We start from the raw sequence: 13,584 nt of genomic DNA, 5'->3' as shown, positions 1-13,584 counted from the left end.
GTTGTTCATTGTCTGATGCTTTCGTAGCTATATTTACAAGCTGAGGTAAAAGCTTAATTTCAGACCCTGATAGTACATGAATACAACATTTTAAAATGGACACACAAAGTTAAACATAGGCCAAAAGCAGATAAGGATTGTCATCAGTGTAGTTCTGCTCTGCTTACTGGTGATCACATTAAAGTAAAGGTCTGTCAAGTGATCATGTCATAAAACCCCCTCCCTCTTGCATTCACTGTTGGAGATAGTTTTGTCTTTTCGCCTGATAACAACTTGTTTTTTTTTCCTTAGCTGCCCTGGCTTGCTTCATTATCTCTGTTTCTGTGCGCCATATGTACATGTGCAATGTCTTCTTCTCTGGTTTTGGTGTATTTCAGTAGCACTACAGCACCCCATTCAGGCCTGGCATAGAGACTACAGAATTAAGAGTAATTCGGGGGGCATTTTGTTCAGTTTCTGTGTATTCACAACCCTTATTTTATCATTTGCAATGCGAAAGGGGAATGATGCAGGTATGTGGCAAATAACCTGGTTGGAGGGTACTGTATGTAGAATTTAGGGGGACTTATGAACACAAATCAAAACATCTAAAACACATTTTCACTGATTTATTGTAAAAAAAAAAAGATAAAAAACATGTCACATGTCTTATGTCACTTATATGTGAGATATGGAGGTGTACTTAAAAACCAGAAGTAATTTTTATGGTCAAAAACCTCCTTGTCGCTGCAAACGAGCCGATGTAAATGTCTCATCACTGACGCTCTCACCAGCTGCGCTGTTTCAGACCAAAACCACACCCACAGAACGCAGACTTTTGGGCTTCATAGGCGAGGTAATGACGCAGATACACACTCAAACACAGCGTTAATTGGCACTTCCGGGGCTATGCCTCTTTAACTTTTGCTGTAACAGGACAGCTACAGCTACACACCAATAAAACATACCAATAACCAGTCACTCTCAAGTGCTAAGATATTTGTCAAGCCTTTTTTAAGTTTTATTAACAAATAAGTTTTCAAATCTGCATGTTACACAAAGTTGAGGACAGATATCACACAATTCACACGGCACATAGCTAAGGAAATCTCATAATAGATCACATTTAAATGCAAATAGGGTACATGAACTATAAAGTAAAAATAATAATAAAATAATTGAATTAATCATAAAGGTTATGTGGTATTGACTCTCCTATCTAACTAGTTTACATGTCAGAGAATAGTATTACTGAGATGTTCAGTCCATAGACTCTAAGGAGATACCTCTAGTTAAAGTCATATTTCCCTTTCATTATTTTAAATAGGTAAGGATGATTGTCCAAAAAAACACAAAACAACAGAGAACAGCGGTTTTGTTTTCTCCATTTGGAGTGGATGAACAATATCCCTTTGCCCTCAACGTTGAACCAGTTACCTTAACGGCAAGTCTAGACTGTACCCGAAGACCGCCGGAAAATCCCGAAAGCCGCGGTGGATACTGGGAAACTTCAACTCGATATGCCGCCATCTTTCCTTGGGATACTATTGAGTTAGTAGAGCAAAAACAATAACCATTTCGAATAACCATTTCTCCGGGATAGATCTGCTGAATCATTTCTGTTTGCGTGATTGCTGTAAAGTACAATTTTTAAAGAGCAACAGTGTTGACGGATTTGACTATACTATACGCGTATAAGGCAAGACACAGCGGTTTGGTGCAAGCGCTCGACCAGTGGAGGTGGTCAACATGGGCCGCTCTCGGAGCCGCAGCTCGTCCCGCTCCAAACACTCAAAAAGCAGCAAGCACAGTAAGAAACGGAGCCGGTCGAGAGACAGGGAGAGGTCAAAGAAACGCTCCAAGTCCCGGGAAGCGAAAAGAAACCGTCGCAGAGAGTCTCGTTCCCGTTCTCGGTCCACCACAACTTCGTCCCGCAGAGAGAGACCAGCCACGCCGCCGGAGCGCACCGACATCTTCGGCAGGACACTGAGCAAGAGGAATGCTCTGGACGAGAAGCAGAGGAAGGAAGAGGAAGAGAGAAAAGCAGAGATGGAACGGCAACGGAAGATGTATGTATATTTAAGAACGTAGCTCGCATTAAACAGTAATATGTGCTAGGCTAAATGCTAGGGTAGGCCTGGCTAGGCTATGTCGGCTGCTTTCAGTTCACCAGAACATGTTAGCTCTTTGCGCCACTTAGCACATGCTAACAAGTTAGCCGCTAACGCATGCTAACAGCAGATACTGGGCCCTGACTGTCAAAGGTAAATTGACACCTGCAGAACCCACAGCTTGGAGCAAGGACCACATTTACAGTGAAGAAGTACTGTTTAGTGTTATCTCCTCCACACACATCTCCCTGTGTTCCTCGTTATAGTAGTGTTTCGTTTTACTGTCCGAGGTGACAAGGAGTGATGCATGTTAACATCACTACTGATGGAGAGATGGCAGAAGCGTAACAACTACACTAGGAAAGTGAGACGGCAGCAAATACTTGGTTAAGCAATTATTCCCAGTCCTCTGACACACGAGTGAGGTCAGACACACATTGAAAGAGAACCTTAGATTAAGGAGGTAACAAAAGTTAACTGAAACTTGAGTGAGATCTTTAGACACCAAAACCAAAGTTGTAGATAATGATTGGAAGATGGACCTATAGTCTTCCTTAGAGGAAGGGCTGCAGCTTTAAATGTCTAATCTTAAACTGGTGCAATGTTATTCTATAATTTCACTCATTCAAGCTATATCAAAGGCGTTGACATCAAATTTTAAAGACGTTATCTCAATATGTACATCTTCTCATAGTTTACAGGTGTTTGACATTGCAAGTAAACATTACTCTCTCTTTGATTACAAATGCTTTAATTCTCTTCTGGATATACATATTGTTCTTGGTGGCCACTGCTTAAGAGCACCCAAAAAGATGTTTTAAAATGCAGCAGGCTCCGTTTTCCTTTGAAAGCTCTGGGGCTGCATTGTAGTCTGGATGAGCTGAAAGTGAGACATTTGAAAGAGATGATTCAGGTACCTGCATTCACTTCCCGATTGGTTCTTATCAACCACAACTGACTATCATCTGTGATTGAAAGGCCCAGTTAACATTAAGTTACAGTTTTGGTGGCACCTCGTTGTCTGTCTCATAACTGAAATCCCTGTTCATTCTTCACCATTGTTGTTTCCTGATAGTCATTTTGTATATATACATATACATATTTTTGTATGTATATATACATATACATATATATTCAAATGTAACCATAGAATGGAATTAAGCACAGTTTGGAGTAGCTGCTGCAGCAATGAAGTTCCTGCCTCACTAGGTGCCGATAAACCTGCTGCAGTCAGAACATTTTTACATTTATTGATTACTGAATGAATTGCCAAATATTTTAATACATTTTTTATATATATACAGTATATATATATATATAACAGGTTAATTGGTTTGAGTGTTTTTTCAATAAATTAAGCATTCTGATGTGCCTTTTTCTAGTTTCTTTACTCCATATAACAAAGAAATCATTACATTACTTCAAAAATACATGTTAATATGTATGACTGAAATGGCACTGAATCAAAAATCTTAAATTTGGATGAGCACACACAGATAATGCGATTAGGAGTCAAGATACTACTGCATGTATGTATACCTTCATCTAGATCGGAGTTTGATTCAAGCTGGCCTGTGTGCTCCGCTCCTGATATCACAGGCAAATACATGGAAATAATAGAAGCTGGGAAACAGTAGAAATAAGAAAAACCACAACAGATCATGGTGAAATGGACAGATGAGAAGACTGATTTTATGCTCTGTCAGCTTATAGAACTGGATATTTTTAAGACCCTGAATAGTGCTTGATATGCCTCATGCTTAACCAGGGTTCCTGACTAACTTTTTGCATTGGTTGCACTGCTGTGCCTAACTTTGTTTTTTTAGGTGCACCAGCACAAAATGTAGGTGTACCCAAATTTTTCATTGCTTCGCCTTTAATGCCATAAGCTCACCTTTTTATCGCTCTCCATAACTTTCATATAAGGTGACTGATTTTTGTAGCGAAACTCTTGTCTTTATTTGCAGCACAATTTTATATATATATGTATATATATGTGTGTGTGTATGTGTGTGTGTGTATATATACAGTATATATATATATATATATACAGTATATATATATATACACACATACATATATATATATATATACATACATATATACATATATACATATACACAAATAAAGTGTTCAATGAGCTGAAATGGAACATTTCAAATCTCAAAGATCATTTCAGATCCCACTGAGGGCCTGAATATTACTGCCTGCCGCTGAAAGGCAGCTTGGAGAGGGGCCACTTTTTCTACACACTTGTCACGGCATTTAGTGTGTTTTACAGACAAGTTGTGTTTTTTTTTTGTTGACCCACTGACGAATGCGCTATTACCGACCATATATGTGCGATTCATTAGCAGCCTGGATGCGGAGTGGTGAGGGTCTCCTCTCTACTCTGAGTGCAGAGTGGGACTGCTGCAGAGGCTACTGTGAGACTGACCGCCTGTGAGTGCTTTGAGAGGGGAAGGGGGTCCCAGCAGCACCCACTGCTTGTTGAGTGTTACATTTTGTTGTGACTTATTTAAGTGTTTTGTTAAGTCTTTCGTTATTTTTGTTATTTTATTGTAGGCCTTTCAGCCGGGAGTCACTGCAAAATTTCGTTATTTTCTCGTAATGACAATAAAGATTCTTGATGCATGCTTTCACATGAGTCTCCAATAACACCAGAAAAAGTTGCTAGATTTGTCGCTAGTTGCTTTTTACAAAAAAGTTGAAAAGTGGCGCTGTCCCTAAATACACCACTCCACTTTAAAAGACTCCTGTTAAATATAGAGGTTTCCTTGGTAGTTGTTGGAGATTAACCCATGTTGTTAGCATTGTTAAGTAGTTTTAAGTGATCTACAGTTTGGCGCTGTTCGGCTTGATTTCTGTGTGGGAGGTCTCTTCCTGTGACGGGACTCTGGCCAGTTAGCGGCCGGCAGTCTGACTAATCATCGCCTAGTACCTACTTAAGCACGCTTGGAACCTCGCCGGAGTAGTACCTAGTACCTGGTACCAGGTACTATTTTTAGTACCTGGTACCAGGTACTAGGCTAGTGGAAACGCTACTTAAGGCGAGACGAGTAGAGCCGGTGGAAATGCACCATTATTGGTTTAGACCACGATATGATCCTACCATGAGTGGGAGTTGGGTCACAGTAGAACACAGAGATGATGCGCTAACAGAATAAATTTACATTTTCATCTGGACAGTGTCAGGTGCACCAGTGTGACCTAGAAAAATTGTTAGGTATAGACTTTTAAAATTTTGGTTGCACCCTGGAGCCCTGTTAAGCGCCTTACACTAACAAGCTGAAAGGGGGCTTTTTGCCCCTAGTGGAGCGGAGGCGGACATGCTAAACTGGTTATTTTAGTCATTGTGGTTTTATTTTAGTCCAGTTTCACAACTTATTTTATAATAAAAATGTTTAACGCTTGGATGTTTTGTGACTTTATTAAAGGTTTTGTTCATTCAGGAATTGTCCAGATTTGATAGTAATACCTTAGACATATTATGGGGAGGTAGATGCAATACATGGCAAACATCTAAAGTCCAACCTGATGCCTTTGGTAACACAGCTAAAGTGAGAAGAAACATATAGGCTCTTTACTTATTTTAAAGGAAGATCAACGTTTAGGAGTGAAACAAACTTTAGGGTAATAAAAGGTTCAATAAATAACATTTTTGATTCAGTTTTCTGCATCAGGTTATCCTGAGGACTAATCTGTCCGCTCTAAACGGACCTACTTCATTTGGGCAGGTGTGAAAGCTGGTGCGGACCAGGTCCGTCTGAAAACTTGGGTCTCAGTTTGTAAGCAAGTTGCTGTTGCTGTTCCCTTACAGTGGGAAAGGCAAACGGACTATCCAGGGAACCAAAAAGAGGGAGCAATTGAAATGATTTACGGACATATATGTGATTTGAAAACTTTTAAATCGTTGCTTGACGTCTGTGTAACCGCAGCTTCACATCGTTGTCTCTGGCTCTCCGCCATATTTTTTTGTTGCATTCGTCTCACGTACAGAGCAACAGGCTGGATAGCTCGTTGCCTCATCTGCTGCTCACACTTAGCAGGTTCTTGTTTGTTTCGGGCAGCTGTAAAGTTGTCCAGGCGGTTTGGTCCCTTTACAAAAGTGCAGTATGAAAGCGAACCACACTAAATGAAGGTGTGAACATTTTCCACATTACCCACCCAGTCGAATAGAGTCACCCGGACTATCCTGGTGTCAAAGCGATGTGTTACTCATCTTTCCCTTTTGTCCCACTCTGTGTCCCAGCCGGCAGCAGGAGATAGAAGAGAAGCTGATCGAGGAAGAGACGGCGAGGCGTGTGGAGGAGCTTGTGGCCAAGCGGGTCGAGGAGGAGTTGGAGAAGAGGAAGGACGAGATCGAGCGGGAGGTCCTACGGCGTGTAGAGGAAGCAAAGCGCATCATGGAGCGGCAGCTGCTTGAAGAGCTAGAGAGGCAGCGACAGGCTGAGTTGGCAGCGCAGAAGGCCAGAGAGGTAACGCTCGGTCGTTTGGAATGCAGACCCCTCCCCCACCTTACCTCTCTAACCCCTTTATTTTTCTCCCATCCCTGTCACATGCTCTGACTCTTGCCTTTCTTAGGGAAGTACAGGGTAAGCCCGTGTTAACCTAGCCGTGGTCCATTTTTATATTACCTTTGTTCACACAACATACTGAATATAATCAGAAAGTAGAACCATGTCAGTTAAACAATTTCTTGTGAGTCATCACTGAAAAAAGTTATTACATTAGTCCGAATTATTATTTAGTACCAGTTTAACTGTGTTGACATGGTTATTTATGAAGTTTGAAATACCAAAGGTTTTAACTTTGTGCAGTTATGTACTTTTTGGAGTCTTAATAGGAGTTCCTTCAATACTGTGATAGTTTTCCATGTTTCAAACAGACACTCTGATTGAGTTTAATCTTATACTTTCATACTTGAAAGTATTTCTGCTCATGTCTGTAAATGGGAGCAGTTTAAAAGAAATATGTCCTGAATGCCTTAAGGTAGACAACTAACTTACATTATTCTCATTAATGTTTCAGGTTATCTAGCCTAAATGTATGTTTTCATAGGAAGTCTTGCTTCCTTTGTAATTCAGTTGTAAAAGGAACCGCTCCAGCCTTAAGGGAAGCCCCCTTGCTTCTTTATTCCCCCCTGTTTTGCAAAATAATGGCAGGCCTCTGATAAAGTACCCCACACCAGGCACCAAAGGTGGGAGGTTGTTTACACTACAGTGATAATGTATTATAAATGAGAAGGCATTCCAGTGACCCTCACTTGGAAAGCCAACAGAGTGAGAAAAATAGTCAGGGGTGTCACCTTTACCTACATGCACTTATTTACACGTCTCCACATCACTCTCAACTGTAGATGCTGTTCATGGTTAAGACCAGCAGCTTTAGCTGTTGTAGGTTTAGTAGTTAGTTAATAGTCAACAAAGTAATCAACAAGGCATCAGTTTGGTCTCATCCATTACTTTGACACTAAAGTGACATTTTCTGTGTAGAAATCTGTTTACTTGACAAGACAGTTTGCCCTGTACAGGTTTTCTTTCTTTACCATCCCCTCACTTTCTCTTTAACAGTCGTTCTTTTTGAGAATCGTCTTCTGCTCCAGGATATGTAATGCTGGACCACCACGTTTAAGAAGTTTTAAATATCTTCTGGTCTATCCTTCATCTGTTAATTTATATTCTTTCTTAATTTTTAAATTGATTTTATTCAGATAAAGAACCTTTTCTCTTGACCTGCTTCTCCTATAGGGCTGCTGCTACACTTAATACTGTTTTCTGTAAATACATTTGTGTTGTTTTTTTTATTTTATTTTTGGAAACACAACTTACCACCTTCCTAACTAGCACTTGACGTGAGCTGGCCTGCAGCCTCTCGGCTCACAACCGTGACATGTGTCCTGTACTGTGTAAGTGTACCGTGGTCCGGTTCTCCTCGCAGACAACCACTCTTTGCCCTGTACCTTCACCCCTCCATCGTCTCAGTGGGGACCGTCGTACTGTAAAGACAAAGGAAAATTTAAAACACACACACACACACACACCCACACTGTGGCTGCAGGCTCAGCCTAAGCGATACAGAGCTCAGAGTAATAAAGAGGAATGCCAAGGGCGTGGTATGGCAGAGTCCCCCATACCTACCTCCCCAACCCTCCCTCCCCAGGAGCGCTTCTCTGTCTCTACAGGGGCCACACAGTCCGGACGAGACAGTAAATATTCAACCGTTTAATGCCGAATGCTTTCAACCAGTTGTGTAGGTACACAGGCAAGGAAAATGCGTAGGTATACGTGCATTGGTGAGCCAAAACTATTCCCTCCTTTATTTGTATCCTTTTCTTCTTGCTTATAATGATTTTTAAGAAAAGTAAATGTTTTTCATCTAGACTGTATTTTCTGTTATTCTAATCTGTTTTCTGTTCATGAGTGTGATGAGTGCCCCCCCCCCCCCTTTTTTTCAGTTCATGTTTAAATTGGAATGTTTTTCAAAGTAATGCAGCGAGTGCCCTAGGTGTGGCTAAGCTTTGATTTTTTCTAGGTAGGTATGACAGTTCTAAAGGTAGGGTTCATTTGTCACCCACAAACTCTATGCCCCACCCTCTATATTTTTATTTTTAAAAGTCAGGCTGGTCATGTACGAGAGGCAAAACAAACTTCTCTATGGTGTCATGTCTTAGTTGTGCGTGCGCATGTGAGAGAGACAGTTAAGAGGGCGAGTGTGCGTGTGTGTGTTGGCTGTAGCCTCTCCGTGCGCTAACATGGCCCTGTGTCATCCATCTAGGAGGAAGAAAAATCTAAGCGGGAGGAGCTGGAAAAAATCCTGGAGGAGAATAACCGCAAGATCGCCGATGCTCAGGCCAAACTGGTACGCCCTGTTTTCTGCTGATTTTTAGTTTCCCACCCCACAAGAGTCACTTTAAGTTTTTCTCACTACATATTATTCTCAAAAACCCTGAAAAAGTAATACTAGAATGGAGTTGTTGTGCTTTCTGATTTAAATTAGCAATCATATAGTCCTCATCCCATCAACTGATAGACATGATAGCTGGGTGGTCCAAAAATTTACATCATGGTATTTTTCCAAACAATTTCATGGTATACAACAGTATTTCTTTATGAATGAGCCTGAATGGGTGCTCCAGTGAGAGCGGTGCAGTTTAGTGTGTGTGTGTGTGCACTCGTAATGTGCTAGTGGGGTTGAGGGCACACAAGACTGGTTAGGTGGATTCTGGATAACTGTAAACCAAACACTAATGAAAAAAAAAGTCAACTTTAGAATAATGACATTGCAAAAATGAGATAATCATGATAGAATTTTGAAGATTTTTATGTAAGTGCTTTCAGCCGAATCTTCCTATTTTAATTATTATTTTTTTGTGGATTAAAGAGAAGCGTTAAGAATCTTAACCAGGTTTATTTGACCTGGTCAAACCTGTTTGTTCTGCTGTGAATAATTAATTATTGAGTTGACTTGCATATTGTTGTTAAACTATTGTTGTAGACAATGTTTTATTTCTGTACAAATTATATCTGTGGGAAGGGAAACCCGGGAGTTGCGTGGCTTAGACCGTCTAGCAGTGCATGACTTCCGTCTCCTCTTGAGTGAGCAACCGGTGGAGTCATTTCCTCCGTTGGCTGAGCACTTGGGAGGATTCAGACCCTGGATTGAGACACAGCTATTTCTTCAGCTAAGCCCTTAGCATGTGTGGTGCATCAGTGAAAAGGTTCCACCATCGAACAGTGATTTGCTGTGCCACGTTCCGTTCTTCATATACTGGTCTTGTCGTATACGAAAAATTCATATCGTAATCAAAAATGAATACTAGTATTCGGTATGAACCAGTATACTGCCCAGCACTAGGCTGCAGCTATAAACCAATGAATTCTTTTTTAATCAAACCCTAAATGAATCGTTGTTTTGATTTTGTCAATAAAAACAAAATCTGATTTTTTTTTTTTTTTTTTTTTCAACAAATGGTTTATGTGCTAACAAGTATAACGAAGACAGTAGTCTGTCGTGAGAACAAAAAAGGATGTCATAAGAATGTTCTCATTTTTAGATAAGGGAAATCAGCATTTAATTTGTTTTTTGTGCATATCCTTTAACAACACTTCACAACTATAAAAAACACGTAGCAGGAAGAAGATACATTTTTTAACCATTTATGTTATGGACCAAACAACCTAATCAAGATAATTATCATTATCATTGATGGTAAGTTAATTGTTCATTGCCACCCTTTATGAAAAGGTAGTCAGGTATTATGGCCAAAACATTATCACAATAAAAAAAAAATCCAAATTATATTGATAAATATAAAAGCTTAATTTTAACTGCCAAGTGAAACTTTATGGAAATAAATTTTACATGACTTAAACATCCTGATGTGTTTAATATAGTAATATTAAACTGAAAAATAATAATAATAGTTTTATTGTTGTTAAAGAAAACAATTGCAGTACTTATTGTTGTTGTAGCCTTGCCCTGTCAGGCATTCATATTTCATTACAAGTATTAGATTTCTACTGATTGAGATCTCGTGACGCTCACACCAGCACAAGATGACTGAGTGACACAGATGCATTTATCTTATACAGACTTCATTTAGACATGATGAGGCTGAAATGAGCCACTGCCAGCAGTGGGTGGACACTTGGTTTTGAGGTTCATTGTTTCCACTCCCCATCTGACCTCAGTTTTTTTAATCCTGTGCTTCGTCTCTGTGGTTGCAGGCTGAAGACCAGTTGCGTATAGTGGAGGAGCAGAGAAAAATTCACGAGGAGCGGATGAAGCTGGAGCAGGACCGTCAGAGGCAGCAGAAGGAGGAGCAGAAAATGATCCTCGGCAAGGGCAAGTCCAGGCCCAAGCTCTCCTTCTCCCTCAAGGCCACCGAATGAAAACTGCTCCCTCTCCTCTATCAACACATCCTGCCCTGCCTTCACCCATGTCCAGCTCTCCTTCCTCGTCATTTGACCCCACTCCTCCTTCTCCTCGGTGGAACACTCGCTTCGTTTTGGAAGTGCTGAAGGAAGGCCGAAAAAAGGGGTGCAGAACAACATGTTAACTGACCCGACCACCCCACCCCCCAAAAAGGAGGCAGAGGGACCTAACTGCTCGCTCCATTCGTCTCATCCCCATGGCACACGTGACTTTTTTTTTTGTTTTGTTTTAATTTTAGGGAATTTCAACTGTTGATGTAGAATGCTTTAACATGCTCTCATGCCCTGTTGAGTCTTAACTCTGGTGTAACAGCAAGCACCTGTGTTCTCCTTCCATGTCGTCATAGCCAGCAGACAATAGTCAAGTCAATAGTCAAGTCAGTCAAGCCCCAATTTCGGATCTAGCAGACTTACAATGTTCTAGTTTCATTAACTGTATAAGTTCATGTGCAGCCTGGGAGTCGGCCTGTGTTTTTCCTCTCCATGTTTTTTTCTTTTTCTTTTTTAAATAAGGGCTGTAAAAATGAGCCTCTACAAAAGCACAGTTACAGTACTTCTCATCAACTACTGTATGTCACTTCCTGTTCCCATGTTATCCCCTCATGTAAATCAGCAGCTTCTCCTTATTTATCAGCATGTAGTCCAGTCCAGAGAGGAAACGTTAAAGCTTTCACTTTTTAAATCGATGTGGTGTAAATTAACCTCAGGCCTGGATGACCAGGCTGTCCATGACTGAAGCACACACACACCTTCTACAGGATACGTGTCCCGACTTAGATAAGCGAGCCTGTGGCTAACGATGGAGAGAGGGGAGATGTTTCCTGTATGATGTAATGTTATTAGCCTTGCTATGTGATCTGCCGACTCCCGATCCCCATCCCCCACATAAAGAGTGTGTTACAGAAATTGATCCACAGCGAAACAAAAAAACATGAAACAGTAAAAAGGTAAAATACTTGAGCATTGTTTTTAGCAGACTCTTGTGGAAAAAACAGCGAAAATGCACGAAAAAAAACTCCCAACCATAGACTCATTGTAACTTTCACGAGTTTTGTTTTGTTTGTTGTAAATGAACTTGATAATTCACAACTTGGTAAGTTTTGATTCGATCTGGATGGACAAGTTAAGGTAAGATGAGGTTAGTGTGTGTGTGTGAGAGTGAGAGTGAGTGTGTGTGTGTATGTGTGAGAGAGTGAGTTAGGGAGGCTGACCTCAGGTGGGTATTCTGACTTGTTTTTGAATTTGTCATGTGATTTTATTTTTTTTTTTCCCCCACTTGTCAAGGGACTGAAACATTGAGTAAATACATTGAATGCCTACACTGTTGCGTGTGTGTGAGATCTTCTTTCACTGGTTAATTCTATAACCGTTTTAACTACAGATGGCTATTGATGTATAACAAATTAAAATGTATGGTCTTATTTATAGTGATGTTATTAAATCAGCTGGGGTTTGACATGTGGTCTTGTTGGCTGGTGGTTTAATCTGCAGGTTGTAGAGCACACAATACGCCCATGGCCCACCAGACCTGTTGAGAAGCCATAAATCATTGTGGACTTAAGGAAACCACTTGGTTTAAAAAGCTGTTCTGGTTGTGACACACTGAGGTCCTAACAAGCCTGCCTCATTTTCTGCGTTTGAGCTCAAACCAGTGATCTATTACTTCAGCAAGTAGCCCACACCCACCCAAGCATCAGGTTTAATAACCAAAAAAAAATTTGACTATTTACATCGGTGCTTTAGGTAAATGAATGTGTTAATGTGTCAAGTTAGCTCAGATCACCACAGGTTAACTTTATTGACTTGCATTGTAAGTTGTAAGTTAAATTCTCAAGTAGTAGAGAGCAGCATGTCATGTAGTTGGCGACCTCACTGACTCTTGAGAGATGGACAAGAGCAGTGGTTCCCAACCTTTTTTCCTTGAAGCCCGCCTTGCTTGTGTCCAGGACAAACCACGCCCCCCATCCCCCGACCCAAACCCGTCCAGGGCACACACACAAAAAAGAATAAAGTAAAAAGTTCAGGAGGTTTTTGTTCCTATTCTCACAGTGTATATAGATAAAAACTGTGCTTCTATTGAATCAAAACCAAGCTATTGCCTTGTTTTCTTTTTTGATACCAGTGAGTCTTTGGTACTTTTACGTTTCTCACACAACAGGAACGTTGTTAGGTGTTGGTGATAAATAGCTTTATAAAGTGAAAGGTTGAAATTATAGTTTTTATTTGGGTGATACTGACTTCTAATTATCCAGTAGAGTGTCTGATTGGGATGCATAAATATAATTATATTAACCTCACAAACTCAGAGCAGTCAAAGCTATGCACCCCCCCCCACCCCCCACCGTGATCTCTGGTGCCCCATGTGATTCACAACCTGGGGCTTGGACCCCAGGTTGGGAACCATGGGACTAGAGCATCACTCCACTGCGGCCTGACCAGCTCCTGGGTCCTGCTGCGCCACCACCTCATCCACAAATCTACCATACATACATACATACTACTACTACTACTACTATGACAACAAAATAGCAAAGGAATATAAAGACACAATAAGGTGT

The 13,584-nt window shown here is 40.7% G+C and overlaps 1 protein-coding gene across 1 annotated transcript; it reads left to right on the top strand.

The window, feature by feature from the left end:
• The first annotated feature begins 1,478 nt into the window (after positions 1 to 1,478).
• Positions 1,479 to 12,347, top strand: arglu1a (arginine and glutamate rich 1a). Its single transcript, XM_058622313.1, has 4 exons — positions 1,479 to 2,048; positions 6,343 to 6,568; positions 8,868 to 8,951; positions 10,820 to 12,347. The coding sequence occupies exons 1-4, from the start codon at positions 1,729 to 1,731 to the stop codon at positions 10,982 to 10,984; spliced, it is 795 nt and encodes a 264-aa protein (XP_058478296.1). The 5' UTR covers positions 1,479 to 1,728; the 3' UTR covers positions 10,985 to 12,347.
• Positions 12,348 to 13,584: the final 1,237 nt, after the last annotated feature.

Source organism: Solea solea, chromosome 2, assembly GCF_958295425.1.
Source record: "Solea solea chromosome 2, fSolSol10.1, whole genome shotgun sequence".
NCBI classification, from domain to species: domain Eukaryota; kingdom Metazoa; phylum Chordata; class Actinopteri; order Pleuronectiformes; family Soleidae; genus Solea; species Solea solea.
This window is presented reverse-complemented; position numbering and strand designations above follow the sequence as displayed.